The sequence below is a fragment of the Colossoma macropomum genome, unplaced genomic scaffold (assembly GCF_904425465.1).
Source record: "Colossoma macropomum unplaced genomic scaffold, Colossoma_macropomum, whole genome shotgun sequence".
In the NCBI taxonomy this organism is placed as follows: Eukaryota; Metazoa; Chordata; class Actinopteri; order Characiformes; family Serrasalmidae; genus Colossoma; species Colossoma macropomum.
In genome coordinates, this window is record NW_023494804.1 from 19,606,026 (window position 1) to 19,630,335 (window position 24,310).

Sequence of the window (24,310 nt, forward strand, 5' to 3'; positions counted from 1 at the left end):
TTCTTCACATTCTCTTTCTCCCACTTCTTATCCCCTTCTCTTTCATCCTACACCTCCCCCTCCCCAACTTACCCTTCCCTTCCCCTTCCCTTCCCCTCCCCTTCCCCTCCTCCTGTTCTTCAACTGTTCCTTCATTTTCCTCTCCTCCACCCTACCCCTCCCTTTCCTCTCCTCCTCCTCCCCCACTCCTTACGCATCCTCCTCCCCTAACAGAACGGCGCACACGGATGGCGTGGCTGGCTGGGAGGAGGTTGCGCCATTTTGAATGTGGACAGCAGGAGGAGAGAGTGGGAGGAAAAGCTAAAGGGAGTGAATGAGCTCTGTTTCCACGGCTGGGCTTAAACAGGGACTCGGACAGAAATAAACCAGACAAACAGATCAAATCAAACAGCCCCGAAGGTCTCGTCTTCACACCGTCCACATCCTCACAGTCTCAGACGGACCGCTTTGCAACAACACAGAACCAAAAGTTGACCGAGACCGGGCTCCCTCTCGCCATGGCAGGTAACCATGCTAACGCTGGCTTTAGCCGCTAGCGAGCTAAACCGACGAGGTTGAAGTCAGCTTCTTATTCGCCGCCTTTTCTTCCGAATTTCCCGTTCCACGTTCAACGAAGCAGCAGTTTCAATCTGCCATCCGGTAGTGTAGCCGCTGCACCTTTTAAGGTGGAACGGCAAAATTCGAGTAAAAAGCCGACTTCAGCTTTGTGCTAAAACCGGACATGAGCTCGTTTCTGCGCCCGTCTAAAGGTGTGTTTCACACCGACAGCACCATTAAAAGCTGTTTACGGTGATATAATTTGCACGGAGTTGATTACAGTCTCCAAAACATGCTGGTTTAACGGGCGTTTTCGCTTAGCATGTTAGCTTAGCCACACTGCGGCCGTCCTGCCTGATTTTTTTCCCTCCTTTCCAGTCAAAGATTTTTTGCTCGGAGTTCGCCTAAAACAGATAAAACGGTACATGCTTTTGTGCTTTTGTAGTCTTTGTCTTACCGTTAGTTGTCGAATTTTAACGTACGATAAACGAACAGCAGTTTCTTGTCGTTATTTGACGAGCTAACGTTAACATTAGCTGAGTATGTTAACTAACATTAGCCAGCTAACGTTAGCGTGAATTCCCTCGCTGTTTGCCGGAGCAGGTGGATGTGAGTTTTTTTTCCATGCGTTTCACAATTATGTGAAGTGATTTAACATGTTAAATCGAGTTCTGTTCATGTTATCATTGCCTTGGCATCAAACTAGCTACATACCTTAACTCCTGCATTCTGTAAGTTAAAGTTAGTAGTTTAGTTGCTTAAGCTAGCTAGCGTTAGCTCCCTAACGTTAATGAACTTTAACCGGCGTTTGCGGAGTCCTGAAATTGAGAAGTGTGGATATATTTTTCCAGTCTAACTACCAGGAAAAATACTCAATATGTTCATATAAAAGAGTACTTGTATCAAAGCTAGGACGTGTTTTTATGTATTACGGGTGTAAAACGTAGTTTAATGTCCTTGGAGTGAACTGGATGTGTGTTTATGCAGGTTTGATACGATTTTCCGATTTGTAGATAAATTCAATTTGATTTTGTGTAAAAATGTCTCCTAACCAGAGGTGGGCGACATGGCAGAAATATATAAGTACTTTAAAAAGTTTTCCCGATACACAATATGTAATGATATTTATTTTTCAGATATCTGATAAGCTGGAACAGACACCTTAAAAAAAAGATCAAAAACTGAATGCAGTAATACTATATACTATAGATACTATATACGATATACTTGATATGTTCAGAAAAGCATATTGTTTGCATATATTCGTTGTGAAATAATTTATCATGATAGTGGTATATGTTGTCTCATTGCCCAGCCCTACTCCTAATACCAATTTTATATTGACACTAATTGTAATTACACATTAGAGGTGGGTAAATGGCAAAAAGACAATGTCACAATACGCTATATGTATCAGAATATATAGTTTTTCTGAGGTTTGTTGAGTTGGAATGGTGCACCGGCAGTGCAATGTTGAAAACACTGAAAAAGAATGCATAACATTACTTCTGTTTTTCCAACATTTTATGTACTGTGCTGCACTAAATCTGATTAAACAGGACGAATTATGCACATTCATTTCTAATTTTTCTTTCGTTTTAATGAGTCTGTCTGTCTGTCTTTAAGTTCTGATGATACCCACAATATGCTCAGAGTGGAGTATTGAGGTGTACTGACATTTTTCACAACACAGTAAAATGTCCAACCCAACCACACAGATTTAAGTAAGAATTACAACTTTTCCACCATATACTCTGAAAAATGTATCACAGTAATGATAAAATATTATCCATTGTGGGCAACACAAAAACCTGACCTGTCAGTATAGGACCCCGAAATTAAATTATCACTTAAAATATGTGCAAAATCTATGCCGAGTCTGATGCTAAGCATCAACTGTAAGCTACTGTTTCGGTTTTTATATCAAATTGAATTCACATTTGGTGTGAGAAACCATTAGAAAGAGAAATTTAAATTTGAATATACTGTTTCAAACATTTTTTTAAGCACGGCATTGAAATTGTTAAAAACCCTAGTTGGAGATTCTGCGTAGTCCACTCACTGTGAGATGGCTCCCTAAGTGCTGCTGAAAGAAATCCTGTTTGAGCTTCCTGACTTTTTTTGCGAAAGCCTGACGGAAGTGGCATCCATGTTTGGGCCTCTTGACTCAGTTACTGTAGCTGCATGTAGGAATGAATAGCTGTTTGTTGTATAGCTTTGGCTGTGGATTTGAAGTGGATTGCATTGTGTCGCAAGTTGGCATGGGCAGGACCGTTCCCCTGAAAAAAGTTTAATGGGCACATCCAACCAGTTTATTGTGCAGATTAATGCACTGTCACATAGGAGTTGCCCAACCTGTTTCCTTTAGCCATCTAAACCTAACGCTTGGGACATGAAGTCATAGGGTTCTTCTGTTGTGAAGCACAGCGGTTATGTGTTTAATTGTAAGCAGGTTTTAAAAGACATGCATGATACTACAGGGTGAGGGACACCCCCACTCTGTCTGTCTCACTTCCATCCTGACTCCTTTCTGTGAGACCGTTACACATCCTGGTTTTTCACCACCTTCTCACTACCTCTTTTGCTGGTTGACTCAGCTTTTCCCTTTATTTCTATCGGAGAGCACTGTTTAGCAGGTTTAAGCAAAGTTTCTTAGCATGAATTGGGTTTTTGTTTGGAGCATATATCCGAACAAAGAGGAGCTTTACTTTTAGAGTCTGATGTAATTATTACTGGATAGTGTTGATAATTCAGTGTCTGTTTTTATTCCACATATATCACAGTATCAATATCAGATGCGTTAATAAATAAACCAATGTTTTTGAATACTGGTGCTCTCTAAGTGGTAAGGGCAAGGGGTGAAATTGGATTGGGCCTAACAGTGGTTTCTGCGAAGAACTGTGAATAAGATACAGGGAGATGTATTGCAGTACAGTTTTAAAATTTTAATACACTATTTTGAACATTCATTTTTGATTTTTCGCCACATTTAAATAATTACCTTCTTATTAGGGATGAGCAACGATATTGAAGTCATATAAGTATCGACAGATGTTTAAATTTGGCTGACTTTCAAACTAATGTTTGATGATGATGATATTTATTGTGCTCCCTAAGAGAAGAATGTTTTTTTGGTGATGCTACGTTAGTTTTTGTCCTCTGGTTTGAAACATACATTATTTTGTGGGGGGTTTAGTTTTAGCTCTGCGGTTGGAGAGTTGATGATTTTGGGTGGGGTTCAGTGGGCAGTGTGATTTGGGGTGACAATTTAACGCAAGCTCTATTGCTGCAGGTGCCGGAGGCGGGGGCAACGATGTGCAGTGGTGTTTCTCGCAAGTAAAAGGGGCCATCGACGATGACGTAGCTGAAGGTAAGTGGACCCTCAGATGAAACATTCTCCAAAGCTGTACAATGTTTTAAATTTAAGCATCTTATGATGTGCAGTAATGCACTGTGGCTGGAGGAGCTGTATGTGCCTGCTCAACCCTTAATGTACTAATATAATATGTGACTGGAATGACAATAAAATTGACTTGAGCTAAGATCTGTTTCCACATATGACATATTAAGGGGATAATCCAGGGTTTCACAATCTAATCTCACTCTTCCACATCTGTAGCACATTACCGATTACTGCAGACAGTAATTTCCCTGAACTTTGAAAAGAACAGAAGCCAATAGGCAGGAGCTTCTATTATGTGTTTGCTTTGATTCATCTTCTTTTTGGTCCTTTGCTAAACACAGAGATATGCATCATTTATCTTCTGCAGTAATCAGTGGTACGCTACAGAATAGGAATATTCCTTTGAGTGGTTTCTAGGGATTGAGAAGTTTTAATTGCATCAGGAATGCCTGTGGAATTGACGTGTAACTGATTGGTTGAGAACGTCTGAAAAAAGTGTGAAGAAAGCAGGGAAATCTTGCCTCATCATGTTCGAAATGCTCTTCCCACACGGGCAAACTTGATTCTTTTACTGTAGCCATGTGTCAGCTCTATACCATTCCAGGTAGTAAGGTTTTGATCCTGCATGACTTTTGCTAACAGCACAAACACCAGCCCGCATGCTGTAGCTTGTTGCTTTGATCCTTAAGTGACCCAGTATTACAGAATCCAACAGGTTATTCTTTTTCAGAGAGTACATTGTTCTTAGCAAGGTTTGCATCATCTCTACTTAAATCAGACCCTTTTTTTTGGTGGTTTTTTTTTGTTCCTCTCCTGCACTAGGCCTAAATGATAGATAATTGCTTAAGAAATGATAGGACATCGGACTGATGTTTTGATTTCACTAGTATTTTTTTAAACCAATGATGTATTTACTGCCTGTATAACCCTACAGAAATAAATGTTACATTTCTCTGTGATGCTGATCCAGGTGGAAGTAGTAAGAATGTCTGTATTCTCAAAATGTTTATGCATCAGCAGATCAGCACACACCATATTTTGGCTTTGGCTCACAGTTGCCATATTGGTGCATCCTTTTTGCTAGGTATTGAAAAATTCTTTTCAAGATATTAAAGGAATACTTTTTTCACCCAAATCTTTATCTGCCACTTCTGTGTAATGTGGTCTGTTACCACACACAATAATTTTGGCATGTTTCCCTGTACTTTGGGGGAAAAAATAGAACAAAAAACAGAAAACTTGTTTGCTCAAAACAAACTTAAAATAGAAGCCAAGAAGCAAAAGCAAACTCAAGCAAGAGCCTGTTAGTTACTTTTGTACGTGTTTATGAGGCAATGGATTTTCTGTTCAGGGAATTGCATAGAAGTCACTTTCTGTTGTAATTGGCTGTACAATACAGATGCAGCAGATAGAGAGTAGGTTGGAAAATGCTTTTTCCTTAAAAAGATACTGAATCCTTGATATGACATAGTCAGTGATCAGTGCATGATTTTGTTTGTTGGGCTGTGTGAATGCCTTGATTCATTTAAAACACCCACAGAAACTGGATCACCTGAAGTTGGTCAGGATGCTCACAGCACACAGAGAATCATATGCATATTGCAGCCTTCTGCAGTATGAATATTGCAAATGCCAGTATCACTGCTAATGGTACACTGTGCAGCCTGCAGTTTTTTCAGGCACAACTTCTGTTCTTTGTTCTAGAGTACTGTGCCAAGGCCTCAGATAAAAGACCTGACATTCTTCTCTCTTCAGCGCAAGGCTGCTTGTATGCATACGACAGTGCACAGGGATGGTGCCATGCTGTACTTTAAGGCACCGCTGAGCTCTTTGTGTTTTGAAGAATGTCACAGAGATCAGGTCTTACATCTATGGAGCTGTGCTATACTATTTACATCTATTGTAGCATCCTATATATACATGTTTTGCTCACTAGAGGCAAGGTATGAAATGACCTTTTCTAAAGGGCCGTTTTTGTGCTCACTGATTGGAATTCAGGAGATTTTATTTTTAGCAATTTAAAATGTGAAATGTACAAATAAAGCTTTATTCATATTTAGTTTCTTTTCTAGTTTTGTAACTACTTAAATACCAAAAGCGTATAATTTTTGGTCAAGACTTCAATCTGAAGAAACCGAAGATTGTTTTGTTTACGGATGAGCACTTTTATGCACTCAGATCGAGATGAGTGGGCATGAAAGTGGTTTATTTATGTTTGATTTATTACACTGTAAACAGAATTTGCCCTAGTACTTGCACTTTTAAAGGACAAATGTATGAATGTGTGAATTTTTTTGGTTAGTTAAGTAGCTAGTTGTGGATTAAAGCAGCCTACTAGGTTTTTCATTTGGCTTAATATCCATCCACTGTGTAATTAGGTAAAAATCTGCACACAAGGCGCAAGTCATATTCTTATTTCCACACTTTGTCACTGTATCCAGTGAAATAATTGCAAAATGGAAAGCATTGGCCACATCACTGGGAGATTACCAGTTCAGTGGCCATCTCCAGCGATGCCACAGCCATTTGTGGCTGGGAGTCTAGTGGTGTTTTTCCATTGGGCAGCACGATGCAGTCACAATCCCAAACCCAGACCTTTCAATACCCTGGCTGAGTACCTGTGTATGTTTCCCATTGTGTAACAAAACCATTGTGGTTCTCTTTAGTTTGTGTGGTCACATCATTTATCACACAAATATATTAACAGCAATCTCAAACAACTGTTGCGACAATGGGGGAGCTTCAGGTTCTGATTCTCTTACATTGTGTTTGGTAATATATGAGTCACAGACACATTTATGTAATTTTTATTAGCAGCAGTTGTCTGACTCCAGTGACCCCACATAACGATTCTTTTTCACCATTTATTGGATTGCTCTGTTACAGGCTCCACCCATGTGTTCCTACTTGGCACACTTGATACCCTGTCACAAAGGGTGCCCAAATTTAGCACAGCTACTGAGGTATGATGCGGTTGGAAGTGATGACAAAATGCATGATGATGGATTTGTAACTGTACTGCGCCTCACTGTTTAGTGGAAAAATGCCAAAAGAGTGTATTTCTCTCTGGGTGAGTAGGATGGCCCTTCCTCTCCCCTCGTTACTCAGTGTGATGCTAGCCAGCTCTTGGCTGAATTGAGCTGTCCGATGAAATTCCTTCAAGGACGTGGTTACCCTTGTAGTGTATGTATCCACTGCACCTCATGGTACCATGTCTGCCCGATGCTGTGCGCTATGTTGCGTGTGAACTTACTTCTCGATTTTATTTGACTTAAATTTAAGTATTTTCCCACCACACCCTGATCCCTCCAGCTTGGTGGCACTGTGTAGTGGTAAAGCCTAGCTTACTGGTGTAAATTGACTAAAATTAGGGAGAAAACTCCTGCTTTGATTCCTTCTCTTTCCAAAGCTAGTGATAAACTACTCTCAAATAAAAGTGATTATCTGGGCACCTTTTATTTTTATTTATTTATTTATTTTTTTGCACTTTAATATGGCAGTATTTATGGCAAAAACCCAAACTATCCCAAAGAGACTTTTGCTCAGTATAGTGAGGTCTGCTCTCTCGCTCATAGCCCCTTTTGCGTGGTCTAGGCCCAGTGTCCTTCCCATCCCCCCTGTCCAAGCACTTTGTATGTATATATGCTGTGTTTAAGTCTTTGTGTCTATTATTCCTGATTTGAAAAGAGAAATGTCCTATTCATTTATGAACTTGTGGCCTGATGCAGTGCCCCCTCCAGCCTTACACTCTATCCATCTCTATCTTCTTTCCTCCCACTCTTTCACTCACACACATGCATACAGAGGCCCCAGGGAGCTCAGGCCTACACAAAAGCTCCCTGCTGCAGTCTTTCTGCTGTATTGTTCTTCTGCTCCACTGGCCAGCTAGGGGTTAAATCTGTGTGAGTCACCCTCCATCTCGCTCTGTGTCCAACACCGAGACTGAGGCTGCAAGGCTGCTGTCTTAGCCACATGTCTTGTAGTGTGGTAAGGACAAGATTAGAGCAGTGTGGGGCTGTGAGTGTGGTGTGTGTTCCTCTGAAGTCGTCTGTTCACTGTGCAAGATTGTCACGACTAGGGATGGGTATTAAAATTCATTACTTTTATTTTGTACCAGTGGAATTTATGCTATGGAGTATCAGAAAATTCAAATTTAGATCATCAATCTTAAAGGCCCTGCACAGTATTTTTGTCTCTTATTCAAAATGTTATATATATATATATATTGTTATATTATACATCTTCATACTTCTGCTTCAGTCCAACACTTATAAAATGATCTCTACGTTTTTTATATTTTGTTTGTTTCCCTCAGTTTTGTTTGTTTTACCGCAATTTAGGAATTACACTTTATTTGGTGTGATCTTAGACATCACATAACACTGATGGACTATAGTGACACCCAGTACAAGAGTTCTTTTATTTTTAAATAACAGTAACAGCAACGAAAATGTAGCAAAATGTGCAGCTTAACGTTAGCTAATTTTATCTAATTTAGCTTTCTTGCTAATGAATATTTTTTCATCAAAGATGCAAGACAGCTACACATTTATGTTGTGTGATGCGTACAGTGACATTTTTGAAATTGACAATAGTGATTGACTTTCCCATGTTTAGCTCCCATGTATAGTCAAAGCCTCTTAGCTAGTAGACCTGGTTAACCACCTGGATAAAAGCTAACTAGCTAATGTTAGCTATCAGCCAAGTCTGTCAACATAGGAATCCACACAGTGATTAAAAAGTGGATAATCTAATTCTCTGGATAAATTAATGTAAAGGTAATCAATAAACAAGAAATACACATTCTTACAATCCTAAAATATTTAACTGTAGAATTTAATTTCATTATTATTATTAGAACACCTTCTAGGGCATCATTGTAGCTGTAATCACAGGCACATTGTTATTTCTCTCTGCTGTGCACTGCGGTGCTAGCTTTACTGCACAGATTCCCCTTAATTTACTATGTGAATAGAATTGAAAATGAATGTCTGTCTGTGTTTTGGAACTTCAGCTTGCCTCAGAGCGATTAGCTGCAGTAAAAATATTATTGATTATTATGATAAGATTTTTTTTATGAGAAAATATTGTGCTAATTATATTTAGATATCATCCAGGGCTAGTTCAAATCCCTGTATCTTTCCTTGCGCGTGTCAATGAAATGAGTTTAGAATGGGATATTATCATTTCTTTCCATTGTTTTTCCCTTTTTCATGAAAGGAAAAGGGGAAATGGAAAAAAGCTGAAAATTGAAAATGCTAGCCTTCACACTTAGCTTGATAGCACTGTGTGATTGACCTAGCTAACAGGTGGAACTGGACATGAATAAATGGAGGCTTCAAATGTTAAATACTAAGTAGTGCAAACATGGCCTTATTTAGCATGTTCAGCAGTTAACAGTGAGATGAAGACAGTTGTAATGTCTTCATTTTGTAACCTGTGCAATGTAAGGCTTTACTCTATGCGTAATTGAGAATATTGAATGTTGTAAAATTGTTTACTATGCTTTAGTATTAAAATAGCATTAAACTCATGCATACAGCACTAGTTCATAAGGGGCTGTGGATATCCTCCTGTTGCTGTATCTGTTTGACAGAGTCCTCTGATTAATGTGAACACTTCCATCTGTGTGTTTCTGGCTAGAAGCCAGGATTTCTCAAAAAGGATCAACTGTCCTTTCTTTCTCTGTTTGGCTTAAAAGGATGAAAGAAATTGGACAAGCATGTTTGTCTGTATCTCCAACAGCTGACATCATATCTACTGTGGAGTTCAACCACTCAGGGGAACTGTTGGCCACAGGAGACAAAGGCGGTCGGGTCGTCATCTTCCAGCAAGACACTGAGGTACTCGCTACTCTGAGCCGGTGCTGAAACATCTTTGCACACCAGCACTCATTTTCCATCTTCCTTCCACATCCAAAGCCATCTTTTTCTTCTTTGATTTAATTTGGTTAAGATTCTTTAGGATCATGAAGTCATCTTCATTTTATGACCTCTCAAATTTTATAACAAATTATTTAAGTTTTAAAAGTACCCTGAATGCATAAATGTGACTGTAGAAACTGTTTGTTCAGTAGAATGGAAAGGCAATAAAATAGACAATAAAAGTGCTTTTTTACATTTAGAATGAGCATAACCTAAGAATTACTTTTTCGCCACAAATTAATGCATAAATATTATAGTAGACAATTTGATTGTACAATAATAAAGTTGAAAAGACACCTAAAAGTTAATTTGTGCATTTTTTTTTAAATCCTTGTGCTCCGTGTCTTTATACTTTCTCCCCGCAGAACAAGAGTCAGCCACAGTGTCGCAGCGAGTACAATGTTTACAGCACGTTTCAGAGCCACGAGCCCGAGTTTGACTACCTGAAGAGCTTAGAGATCGAGGAGAAGATCAACAAAATCCGCTGGCTGCCACAGAAAAATGCAGCACAGTTTTTGTTGTCCACAAATGGTTAGTGCAAGCACACTGTAGTGTTTAGAGTGTAATATTTATGACAGGACTGATACACATTAACTGATACCTGTTGTAAGTAGCTGAAACTTAAGATAATATAATCATATGGGTTATATTGTTTATATGCTCCAAAATGAAAGCAGAGCTTTACTTAATGATAAGATGGAGTTATCAAAAAGAGCCTGGCTGTATTCATTGGCCTGTAAAATTGGCCGATATTCACCCACGGCATTGTCAGCATCAGCTGATACGTGACCCATGACGCACTCAAAAACTTTCTTGGGTTTTTAACTCGATTGCAATTCTGTACATGAAGAGAACAAATGAACAATAAATGGTAATCAACAGAAACCAAAACCGCAGAAAATTTTAGGTAGCTCCACCCTCAGTGTTACAATGTTTATATTATGTAACACTGAGTTTTGACTCTTTATTTGAGTTTAATTAAGAACTGATTCATGTGATGGTAAAGAGATGGGTTTTTTTTTGTTTTTTTTTATGTTTCAGTGGTTTTAATTATTCTAAAATATATGTGAATCCGTATCAGCCAATATTATCATTTATCAGAATTTTTTAGCCACAAGATTTTCATATTGGTTGGAACTATTAAATATGATGGTTCAGATTATTTTCCCCTGAAATAGTTTTGTTTTCGAGTTTTCAAGTTCTGCCTGTATTGCCTTATTACGATTACAAAACTTAGCAACTTTACAGCAGTTTGTCTGTGGGCTTTTCATGAACACCAGTAAATATGTGTGAGCTTTAGTTTCACGTAGTATTTTACTGGCTGTCTGACATCAGTTAGGCCAAAGTCTGAGCCCCAGTAATCAGTGTGTTTGCCGCTTTAAGAACAGTGTACGGCTAATCACTGGGGGAGTAAATGCACCTGAGATTGCCTCCCGTTGAGAGAACCCAGTTGCAGCAAATCCTCCAAATCAGAGTGATTTTTGCCTGTGACTCACCAGAGCTGTCTGCTCTCTGTCTAAAAATATGATCCCTCATGTGTTATACAACCGCTTCATATTTATGAGGGCATTTTGGAACGCTGGATTGCAGCTCATCCATTGCTAACCCTTTCTCTCACAGCCAGGAGGCAGCCATTTATACACAAGAGCCTATTTCACTGAGGAGGAGTAGAATGTGATCAAACTGGCAAAAATGAAATCACGATCGTTCTTTCTCCACTCTGCATGCAGGGCGTTTTGTAACACACTTTGGCTCTTATTTTTATTTTGGCCTAAATAATAATGGTTAATGGTGCCTTTGTTTTTACTTTCATCTCTAGACCATTATTCCCTTCATACCGGCTAACACCTTTTGTGTCTAAACGTCTGCGCAACAATTAGCAGCCTAATTTGAAAAGGAATGTTAAATTGTATTTTTGTATTTGTAATAGAGTCTGATACTCATCAGACCAGCTGTTCATGCTTGCAAGTCATTTGACTATGTTGTATTGTGATTGACAGATAAAACTATAAAATTATGGAAGATAAGTGAACGTGATAAGAGACCAGAGGGCTACAATCTTAAAGAGGAAGATGGACGCTGCAGGGATTCGACCACCATCACAACTCTACGGGTATGTGCTCGAACATCTGGGCCCTAAACTGATTTTTTAGTAAGGCTCAGTAAGTAAAATATCATAGTCCCAAAACAGCTGATATGGCTAATCAAGAAACAGTGAGAGAATGTTAATGTTAGGTCTTGGCTGCCTTAGCTTAGGTTATTTGTTTATTCCTTGAGTTAACATTAAAATTAAAAATCATGAAACATGCCTGGTGCCTTACTTAATTAAAGTAACAGTTAGCTATGAAACAGTACTGTGCAAAAGTCAATGTCTGCTGTTTTGTGTATTTAAATTTCAGTCCAAAAGGGCCACTAAGTACTAGTTAATTTTTTTCAGTAGCAGTAATACGTTTTAAAAAATAGCATTTTAACATTTTCAGTATTTACTGTGTCCACTATCTATTTTTTATTACAGCTTCTATTCTTTTTGGGAAATAGGATTCCTGCAAAAATCTGCGGGTTTATTTTTCCACAATTTGAAAGTTTAGTCTTAGACATTGTTTGCATTTTCTGCTTCTCATGGTCAGAGTAATACTGAGGTCTGGACTTAATTTGCCAATTTCCTTTTTTGTCAGTATGTTTACTAGGTCTTGCGTGGTCTTTACGATTCCCGTTTTCTCTTCAGCTTTTTAATGTTTGTGTTTTGTAAATTGAAACCCCATTTTTGGAAACACCTGTTTTTGCATATTTGTCCTACATCTACAGGTCTAATGCATTGATAGTGAAACCTCACATGAATCTCTGCTTCTCATAGTGAAGTAGTAGAGAAATGAGGTTTCCATTTATTACAGACACTCTATTCATTTATTACAGGATAACCCTGTCTGGGTGTTTCTTCTTTCTCCTGGTTGGCAGAGTGGGGTTTATAGACTCTGTATAGACTATTTGAAATAATCTCTTCAGGTCTTAAATAATCATAAGAAGGGTTGCCAAATTTTAAAATTTTCAAACGCTCATAAGGTTTCTTAAATAAACCTTTGTAAAACATTCATAACTGTTTATTAGGTTGTAGGTTGTGCTGAAGTATAGTTTTATGTGATGATGCCAGATACTGTGTAACCCCTTGTTCTGGGTGTTTACTCTTTGTCCTCTGTTTGTCCCGTAGGTGCCAGTGTTTAGACCCATGGACCTCATGGTGGAAGCCAGCCCTCGGCGAGTTTTTGCCAACGCTCACACTTACCACATCAACTCCATCTCAGTCAACAGTGACAACGAGACGTATCTGTCGGCGGACGACCTGCGCATCAATCTATGGCACTTGGAGATTACAGATCGCAGCTTCAGTATCCTGCAGACCACTTAGGAGGCATAAAACTGGACATTTTCAGAGTAGGAAACCTGCATTGGGAACAGAATCCTCTGTGTTTATGCTGATCCTAGTGACAGAGTAAAGATTAGAGCTTTAATCAGACCTGAAATTTTCAGCTCAACCCATACATGAGCCAAGAACAGTGAGAACTGTGCTAGCCTGAGCCTACGCTCAGCACCAAGTTTAGAAACTGGCTGTAGCCTGACAAAATTCTTTCCAAACCCAGTGTAGCCTGACAGAATTTTGTCAAATAAGGGATTGTTTTTTTTTTTTTTTTTTTGTTTTTATTCACTGAAAGTTTGAGCTGAAATTCTGAGCTGAAGCATATAGAGGGACAAGTCAGCTGAGACATATTTAAATGAGAATCTTAGACATGTGTCTTGCGGGGCCGGTCGTAATTTCTAGGGTGATTATCATCTTAATTTCAGAGACTCATAAATGAGATCGTGACCACCTTTTAAATTCCAGGATTTTATGAATTTATTATATTGCATTACTTCCTGATGTCGTATACAGATAGCAAATAAACAAAACAGTGCACAGTTTCTTGAAGTACCAAAAGCATCCTTTGCTCTTAATGAAATAGGCAAATTTGACTACTTTCCATTTTGGAAACTTGAAAATGAAAAGAGCATCACTTCATCGGGCAGCTGAAACTTTGAGTGCTTCCACAAACATCTCTGATGTCCACAGTCCAATTTGAGCTCATTTTCTGCTGCTTGTGGAGATGCTAATGCCATCCATAAGGAAGCAGAAAAGAAACTAAGCCTCCTGACGTTTGGGAGAAAAAAAAAAGTTCCAGTTGCTGGCACACAGCTGATCCATTAGCTTGGTTGTTGCCGTGCCAAAGACAGTGATTGGTCAGCGAGTTTGTCTGAAGTATCGCATTTGGCGTGCCAGATGTTATCGCTATACGCACGCTATTCACTTAATGCGTGAAAGCCTTTAGAATTTAGGATCCAAACCTGTTTGTAGCCTGACAAAATTCTGGCCAAAAAGGGACTTTAACTCTGTAAGGAACTGTAACTCTGTAAATTAAATGCAGTCAGACAAGTCAGGTGAGTCGTGTACATATAATATGAATCTTGGACGAGTCATACGGTGATAGTGGTCATTCCTAGGGAAATCATCACAATTTTTACATACCTTTTACATAAATGAGATTCTGGCCACCTTTAATTTCAGGATTGTTTTTTTTGTTTTTTATTTTTGTTTATTTTGTTTATTAGGTGAGAAATATTTTATTTTTGTCAGCAAAATATCTGGTTATTAGTTAGTATTCAGCCTAAATGTCCCATTGTACAGAGAACTCCACATTTATGGTGGGTGTAGACATTGTAGTAAAGTAGCTGTGTTATCAGTACAGCATAGGAGGGAGATGACTTCTCCCAATTGTTACAAAAAGATCAGCCTGCTTTTTTTTCTCATTTTCCTTTTCCTCCCCTTGTGACTCTGACTAGAACGTATTACATACCTTACATAGCTTGGAACTGATCATGCACTGTTGTTAATAAAACAGATGGTTTTATGTGTTGGTGCTCCTCAGAGGGTTTTGTGGTGTTACAGTATACATACCGAAGAATAAGTGTACTATCTTTGGAAGCTGTATCTCTTCCTTAACCCAGTGCTAGACATCGTGGACATAAAGCCGGCCAACATGGAGGAGCTGACTGAGGTGATCACAGCAGCCGAGTTCCACCCTCACCAGTGCAACACTTTCGTCTACAGCAGCAGCAAGGGCACTATCCGTATGTGTGACATGCGCGCCTCCGCACTTTGTGACAAGCACTCCAAATGTGAGTAGCACCGCACACTGGCTTACACATACAGTAATAATATTCACAGAGCAGGGACAAATTTTTACAAGGCAAACGGGTAGATGTTCAACCAAGTTTCACTCTGTGCCTTCTGTCTAGCTGTTAAAATGATCTTACCTACAGGTTTGAACCTCAGACCTCATAGCAGTTCAATTTGTTTACCATTTTGAAATGATTGAGTGAATTCTGATATCACTGTAATTTGCCACGTTTTGATCAGTTAAATTATTTTTGTACTGTGTATTTTTACATATGCACTTTTAGAAATGTAGACTTTTTACCCCCTCCAAGCTGGTTTCTGGTCTCCTTGATTCTCATACTGTTTTTCTTACTTTCCCTCCATCGCCAGTGTTTGAGGAGCCAGAAGACCCCAGCAATCGCTCTTTCTTTTCAGAAATCATCTCTTCCATCTCAGACGTGAAGTTCAGCCACAGCGGCCGTTATATGATGACCCGAGATTACCTGTCTGTCAAGATCTGGGACCTTAACATGGAAAACCGCCCAGTGGAGACGTACCAGGTAGGTTCTGGGAGAGGCGAATGTGTGAAGCAAACGAAAGATTTAAAAAAAAAAAATAAATAAATAAATAAAAAAAAAAACAATTGTACAACTACATAAAAGTAAAATTGCACCTGTACAATTAATTTCTGTTTGAATTGAAGTTGACAGGTATTGTGTAAAATTAAATCCAGTTAATTCAATGGTTGAGTGTTGAATGCATTATTTTCTGCCAACTTTGTAGACTGAGATATAGTTGTTAGTGTTATAGATTTCCAAAGAATCCATCTGCGCAAAATTAAGTGCTCATGTAGGGTGCCAGCGGGTCCCATGAATGTCTTAATTTGTCTGAAATTATATTTTACGTTTTAAATCAAAGTCCTTGCCAGTATTCAGTTACTGAAATCACTGTTTGGTTATTTATTCCATCACAGGAAGACAGAGAAAATATATAGGCCAGCAGTTTAGAGGAATGGCAGTTTCATGTTTTAAAAGTATTGTAAAATGTGGAGAGTTTACTCATATTTGTAAGTATATATGTGATATGCTACTCCAAAACAACTGCCTGAACAAGATGTGTTGTTAAAGTCGGCCTGAGAATATTCAGAGCATGGCTTTGTAGCTAACGTGTAGATAAGGTACCTTAGCTGAAGTTAGATGTGTCCAGAAACAGTGAAAATGTGTTTCTCTGAGTACTTCCAAGTTAATTGGTTGTGCAACACCAGTGATGTCACCTACCTCCAACCGTGCCACTGTTTTTTTTCCTTACCTGTGGATAATGGTTATCCATTCATAAACGCTTATGGATGCTCCGCTATCAAGTTTAGTCAGAATGCATGGTCTGACAGGTTCTGGGGGGCTACACGATGCAGAGGTGTAGAGTAAACTATTGTTACCTGCTAGGGCTGTAACAATGCAGTGACACTGAAGTATTGCGATTAAAAAATGTGGCCATGTGCATCATTGAGAGAATGCAGTTGCATTATTTGAACACCAGATTTTGCAAAAGACCAGCACCAATCAACAGTCCAGGTTGGACATGAGCTCATGCACATGAGCTCCCAGCTCTCATAGTAAGCTGTGCAACAACATAGATACAGTTATCACTTTTCTTCATTCAGATTTTGTTCTAAATATCATAAGAATATTGAATTATGTACCCGGTATTGTGAATCATGCACTTAGAATAACTGTATTGCCGTTATCTGCTTCTGAGCCTATGCAGAAGCATGTCTATATGGGTATGAGTTATCTTGGGGTGCATTTTCATATTTGGTACATAGTCACTGCAGATGTGGTCTTTTATTAAATTTAAAGTTAGTCTTAAAGTATTCAATTTAACTGTAGGATGCCTGCAGACATCCTGCTACATAAACACGATCTCAGTGTTCAATAAGAGTCTCCTGAGTGGCACTCGGCTATAAACAAGTCAGGGTGTTCCTGGAGACTGCTGAACATGTTTAAAATAGCAGCCCTTTGTTTTGTTGTTTTTTGTGCTTGCGTTCAATTGGATACGTTGGTTGTATTTAACACAATGTTTGCATACCTGACTGAGCTGATTTGCTGTTAACGTCAAATGATATTTGAGTGGCTTTGTTTACTTTGTAAAGCTGTTAAAGGGTTTGGCACTGATAGCCTATCAGTGTCATGGTAAAATGACGTGATGAGTCCACTCAATGGAGAGGTGATATGCTCAGTGTTACTGATTAGGAATGTGAAGTGTTCTAGTGTTTTATGTGAAACTTTACATTTCTACTTTATAGTCTTTTTGTGTACCAGCACCATCTGAACCACTAGAGGGCACTGCTTGGCCTTAGACAGTACATGAACATGGAAGTTAAGTGTTTTTCTGCATTTAAAGACCTGATGCAGCTTATAAAGGAGTTGGTGTTTGGCTCATGAGTCAAATTAGGTGTGTTAGGACAGAGTCAGCACCAGCAGTGTGGAGCAGAAGCAGTGCCAGATGCTGGGTTGTGAAATGCCAGGCTAGATGTAACCACATGAGTTAGAGGCATTGCCAATAATGTATACTAAGGTTTATTATAGGCTGGATGACACTGCAGGGAAAAATCACTTTTGTAATATTTTAGGTATTTTCGGTAAATATTGGGATTATTGGAAAAATAAAAAGGAATCAAACACATATCTGGATAAACATTTCCTATATTAACACTAACACTTTAGAAAGAAAAGGTGCCAGTTCTCATAGTAATGAGAGCTGTAATATTGTCATGGTTTTTATGTATGTATATATATATATATATACACACACACTTCCATATATACACACACACAGAGTATTAATGCAGTTTTGCAAAAAGAAATAGAAAAATGTTCCAGGCACAGTGCCATACTTCGCCATGTCAGATTTTAAAACCTGTAAAGTGGGGGTGCTCAGAGACACTTCTGCTGTTTGTGTTTGTCCAACAGACTGTTGACGTAACAAGCTCGTCAGCCAGTCAAATCCTTCTTGGCTCAATGTCGCTGATAAGGCAGATTACTTGGGCGTTGAAATATGGTATTGACACAGGATTGTTCAATATTTGGTGATGTTGAAATAATTCAGTTGGTAACATAAGTATAAAATTTTTGATAACATCAGAAATTTGTATCATTGATATGATTGTAAGGACATGGCTACTATTTTGTTTTGACAAATACATTAAGTGAACACTTTATGTGATGTGTTTAAAGATTAGCATGAATAATTTTTGAGTATTGGTTTGTTGGTTCATGTTTGTGCCTTGATTCATCCAAAACCTGGACAAAGTTGGTCATCCTGTGTTTGGTTGGAGACCTATTTACACATTGCTGACTTCTACTTCAGTATTGAAACGTTGTGGTGAAAGTAGTACATTGTGCAGCTCTGGTGTACAAAGGTAGTCGTTAATAAGGTATTGCTATACAAAAATTGTATTACGTTTGACTTCTTGACGCTCTGCTCTCTTTACCTCCAGGTTCATGAATACCTCAGGAGTAAGCTGTGCTCGCTCTATGAAAATGACTGCATCTTTGACAAGTTCGAGTGCTGCTGGAACGGGAACGACAGGTAAAGAGGAGCTCTGTTTATAGTTGGATATTTTATTGATAAATCAGCATGTTCCTGTTAGGATCCTCTAACTGATGAGTAAGAGTTTAACAATTTCAATGCAGTGTCAAAAAATGAAAAAATAACATTCATAATAGTGCATTGAAATGTAAACTTGTGCGACCATTACGTGTCTCACTCTCTTCCAAGCGTCTTTTGTACCGTCTTTTGCTGAAACTACTGAGAGTGACCAAAACTAGCCATCTGGATGCAACCTGTCTGAGTAGAGTGCCAGGGAGTGCTTATTTTTAACAAAAATCAAATCTTGAACCAGTATCAAACTTGAAAATGTGTGTCATTACACCCCTAGTAGCATATAATTAGTGCTGGGTATAATCAAGATGTTTTTAACACAAATAAATAAAAATAATTAAAAATTGCACCCATACCGATGAGCAAGAATGTGTTTTTTCTGAATGTCAGTCTGTTATAAATTTGTAAAAACCAGCGTATTGATAAGGCCTGAAACTGTATTGCTGTTGGCTCTGAAGAAATTTGAATTTATGGAAACATAATCTGGCTGCTTTCTCAGCAGTTGTTCATACACCAGGAGCAGGCTGTGACCTGTGGGTAGTAGAGCTTGAAATATTGGTCTAAATGCAACAGGACCCCACTGCTCAGACAGAAGATTCTTCGGCTGTGTTCGAGTTTGGGCCAAAATTTCAGGCCTGATTAAATATCTAGTATTTGCACACACGCACATACTCTCAAAGCACCATGAGATGTATTGTATGCCTGCAAAGAGGGCTCACTAATCATCCCAGTCTTGATGACCGCGTCCTCTGGACATTTTTGTGTTTTCCCTGCTCTACCCACCTGACCCAGACCATGAGAAACTAGTTAATTAGTTACTGAGTAGAATTATAGAGGGCCTGTCGTAGCTCTTATCAAGAGAAACCCCTCTTATCACTGGCTGGCAGGAATGTGGGGCACGTCGCCTGGGTCAGTGGAACATTGGGATAGGATGTTTTCTGTCATCAGTAGTATTGTCATACCCTCACTCATACTGTCCCCTCTAATTTTAGTACACAGAGTCAAAGTCAAATGTCTTGATGGTGCAAACTTCAGGATATCATTCCATGATTAGTGAATATGTAAGACATGGCCTTATTAGCATCACTAAAACACACGTTTTGAGACTGTGTTAAAATAGCTGTGCATCTCTAATCACATGGCATGTTTAGTCAAATTATATCCGCCTTCTGGGGGGCAGAAAGGTCATTCACATTTTTGCCCTGTTTTGGTGTAGCAAATTAGCAGTACAATGCATCATACCATAATGTATGCTATTGCGTCGCTGCGTTGTGGCTAACGTGTTAGTTCATGCCCAGTGCTTTAGCCCTAACATTTTAGCATGTCTAGCATGTTAGTTCCCCGCTGCAGTGGCATGTCCACTCATCTCCACACACGTCACCCTTTTCTGTCCGTCATTGGAACAAGAAGACAGCAATAAATATGTTGCTGTGGTTGTTTAATGGCCATTTATCTAAATCTCTGGTTTATGTAATGCTAAAACAAAAATAACCAAAGACTCACTGTCACTTTACTATTACTTGAGTACTCTGTCTGGCTAATAAAGAACAACTTCTGATAACGCAGCTTTGAAATGTTTGATCCTTTGTTTCAGTGTGTGTCGTGGCCAGTTTTGTAGTGTTGAATTGCTTGACCTATGTTGCCAAGTTCAGACTTCTTTGTAGTAGTCATTGCAGTTTTAAGATCCCAGTTTTTAGATTTTTGAGCATTATGAAGCGCAGCTTTGATTTAGTGTTTATATGCTACATGGAAATCAGTCTAAATGGATCAAGCACCACTATGTAAGTCTCATATATTGTTTTGTAATGTTGATTGCTCACCATATAGAGACATCATGTTGAACCAAATCTCAAATTCTGAGAATCATTACACCCCTAATAAATTATCCTGTAATGTACTTTTAACAACGGTAACTTGGATCTTCTTTTTAGTGGTGTGTTTATGTGACGGACGGACCACAGCAAACTGATCTTCCATGTTTTCCATCAAGAGTAGAATTTTCCAAGCTTCTATCAGCCGTAACAGTGGAATGAAGCGTGTTGGGGGTGGGCAATACCACATCATCACAATACCTCTAGACATTTTCACAGTATACGAGTAGCATTACAGTATTCATGTTTTATTTTATTTTATTTATTTATTTATTTTTGGAGTTTAATCAGTTGGAACAGAGAAAAATAACAAAAAAAAATCTGAATCTATTGAATATATTTTTTATTCAGCATCTTGTGTTTCACTGAACTAAATCCAATTAAACAGGACTCAACATGCAATTTGTCAGTGTTTAAGTTTTAAGCAGTTGTCAGTGTTTTAAAACATACATGGCAGCTAAGAAAACCAACCCTGCTGTGCAGCATGGATACTTTTGTTAAGCGCAGCATTAAGGTAGTTACACACTCCGGACACGATGTGAATAAACAAACCACAAATATGAGAACTATTTGAAATGCGTTTTTATAGCACATTTTTTCAAACATTTTTTTTTTCACATCAGAGCTACATGTGGAGTGAACAAAAAATATATATATTGCCTTCAAATGACAAATCCTTTGCTCTGCTCTTTTCCACTTTGGGAAAAATGAAAGGATCTTGGAGAGTTTCACCAGCCCATTAAGCGACTGGAACTTTCAAGAGCTTTTGCATGTTCTGGGATGTCTGTAACTCTGTTTGAGCTGCTTTTAGAGATTCTAAAACCATCTGTTAAGAAGCAGAAGGCAGACTCATCCTTCTAAAGTTTGTCAAAAAGTTCTGATTTCTGTGACACAGCTAAACCAGCATCTTGGTTGTTGCCATGCCAACACCAGATGAGTGCGATTGGTCAGTGAGTTCATGTTGGCGTTAACAAAGTTAAGTGTTAACAAAAGTTAACAAAGAACAAACAGAGGGAGAATAAAATGTCTTTGCACCGCTCAAAAAATGTTTGGTGTTCTTGTGAAGGGAACAGTGATCAGCAGGCACGTTTAGGGCTTTATTAACTATGTAACTACGTCTCCAGTTTTAAAGTATTTTGTAACGCGTTGTATTTCATGCGCCTGTGTCTGTGTCTGTCTCTTGTCTCTCTTTCCTTTCAACTGGCTAGTGTGGTGATGACAGGCTCCTATAACAACTTCTTCCGCATGCTGGACCGTACACAGCGGAGGGACGTGACCCTGGAGGCGTCGCGAGAGAGCAGCAAACCGCGGCAGGTCCTGAAGCCACGGCGGGTGTGCGCCGGTGGCAAGCGCAAGAAGGACGAGATCAGTGTGGACAGCCTGGACTTCAACAAGAAGATCCTGCACACCGCCTGGCACCCACAGGAGAACATCATCGCCGTGGCAACCACCAACAACCTCTACATCTTCCAGGAGAAAGTGAACTAGCGCGCTCGGCCATCGTGGCGATAGATAGATAAACCTCCGAACCTCTGTCTGTGTGTTGGGGAGGGCGGGGTTGGGGAAAGATTAAATGATGAACTAGCAAAGAAAAATAATCGTTTCTGTGGCAACCACCACCACTACCACCACCACAACAACCAACACCACCACCATCATCGTCGTCATCATCACGTACCAACGGGCGCCTGCTCCAGGACAGGGTGAACCGGCGGCCAGTAACCGTGGCAACCAATACCGAGCCGGTTCAGACTGATCTGGAGAAAGGGCAACCGGACATCCGGGCTCCGGTCTCTGTGGCAACGTGACGCACGCCTTCCTCCGGTGATGTGCCATCTGCTGTCTGTACCAACAATCCCCTTTTCCCCCCGTCACCCATAAGTCCCAGCGGCAGGGCGAAGTGGGCAGCAGGTTCCAATATCTGTCAGACATCAGCCATAGTTTTTTTGTTTTTCTGTTTTTGTTTTTGTATTCTTCTTTTGGTTTGTTCAAGGTGTCTGTGTATAAAAACAGAAAATTGAATGGATGTGTCCCTGTATTCTTCTTTAAGCCTCACCTTATTCTGTGCCATTGTACCTTTTAATCTTCAGTGAAACTGCCAAGATGTTTAGGTTGTTTTAATTCTGTTTAAAGAATGTTTTCTTTTCTTTATTATGCTCAATAATTTTTCTTCAATACTGTCCTTAAACACAAATCTGTTCAGTTAGAAAAGTTTTGGGCCGTAAATGCAGTCCTTTTGTGAAACACAACACAGGCTGTGACTGAAAGGGATCTCTACTCCATAACTTTTACACTGTATAGCGAGGGGAGAGCTGTTTAGGTTACTAAATAGTGTTGGAAACGCGTTATTAAATAAATTTGGACACTTTCTCATCACCCTGCCCCAGTATTCACCAGTCACATAAACAAATCAATATTACTTGTGTGAGTGAGGCTGAAGCTTGTCATAAACATGAGCATGACTGTTGAAAAGGAGGAGAAAAATTAAACATTTAGTTTTTGGTCCATGACTGCAGTAATCTGCATTAAAATTTTCATTTTTAAGAGCTGCTATTCTTTTGTAGTGTTTCTCCAGTTTGTTTTCAATGGCTCAGGGCCACTTTTCTCTGTCTCTTGCTTTTGGTGTACATTCAGCTGATGCATTGTGGGAGATGTAGTAGCCAAAGGTGAAAATCACTCTGGAATTCAATTTGTATGATTGACACTTAAAAGAAAAATAGCCAACGTATGTAACAGTGCCCTAAAATGGAAACAGGGATCCGTTTCGGTCACAGCCCTACAGCACCCCAAAGCTGATTACTCTCAGTGCAGACAGGCCCACGGCAGAAGTGTTGTAGTCGTGTGATTTGTTTGCTACAGTTCGTCTATACTCAAACTAGCACACCCCAGTAGACTGATGATAATTGGCGTATAAAAACTGTTGCCCGTACTGTACCTGTTTATTTTTTATTTGTTCCCCACCCTCACTCAGTCTCTCTCTCTCACCCTCTCTCTCTGCAAGTTGAGAAAGATTATAGAGATTACGATAATGAAAAATGGTATTTATAAACTGAACAAACATTACACTCAAAGTTGTGTCTCTTTCTTTCCGGCACCTGACTGAGCATTACATTGCAGTTTAATTCTGTATAAAGTGCAACTAAGTTCTGTGTATGACTATACAAGTCCATATAGCATCTCATTTGCAATAAGGTGGGACCAGTGCATTTTTCACCCCTTTGCTTTAAAACTGGTAAGCAGAGAAAGCCACCAAAGATGGTTGCATATGCAGGTTTTCTCTGGAGGATTTACTTAAGACTTGTAGTTATTAAAGGTTGTGAAGGGTTAAGGTTGTCCCATTTATTGTAGGTTTCTTAAAAGAGTACTCTGGCCAAAATTAAACATGTAGCCATTGCTGGATCTGTTATAAACTTGTCTACTCACCTCTTACAACAGTGCTGCAGTAGTCTTTAGAGCAAGATTTTTTGCATTTAAAGATTAGGAAAACCCACTTCTGATGATGTACCTTGAAAGTGGGAGGAACTTTTAAAAACTGCATGCGCTTTGGGTGAATACTTGAGGCTGGGCAGTTTTAAATGTCAGCCTTTACATGACTGGCTGTGCTAGTCAGGACTTCTTTTGATTCCCAGTGGTTGTGTGACATACTGTAGTGAGATAAGTGAGTTTTTGACAAACACGCCTTTACCAGTATTACTAAGGCAACAGGTCCAAGCTCAAGAAATAAATCAAG

At 39.2% G+C, this 24,310-nt stretch overlaps 1 protein-coding gene across 1 annotated transcript; it reads left to right on the forward strand.

Annotated features, from left to right (window-relative positions):
• Positions 1-239: 239 nt before the first annotated feature.
• On the forward strand, positions 240-22,655 carry ppp2r2ab (protein phosphatase 2, regulatory subunit B, alpha b). Its single transcript, XM_036595097.1, has 10 exons — positions 240-504; positions 3,830-3,907; positions 9,686-9,783; positions 10,230-10,395; positions 11,865-11,977; positions 13,070-13,247; positions 14,905-15,069; positions 15,440-15,609; positions 18,546-18,637; positions 21,789-22,655. Exons 1-10 carry the CDS (start codon positions 498-500, stop codon positions 22,066-22,068), a joined length of 1,347 nt encoding a protein of 448 aa, XP_036450990.1. The 5' UTR covers positions 240-497; the 3' UTR covers positions 22,069-22,655.
• Positions 22,656-24,310: the final 1,655 nt, after the last annotated feature.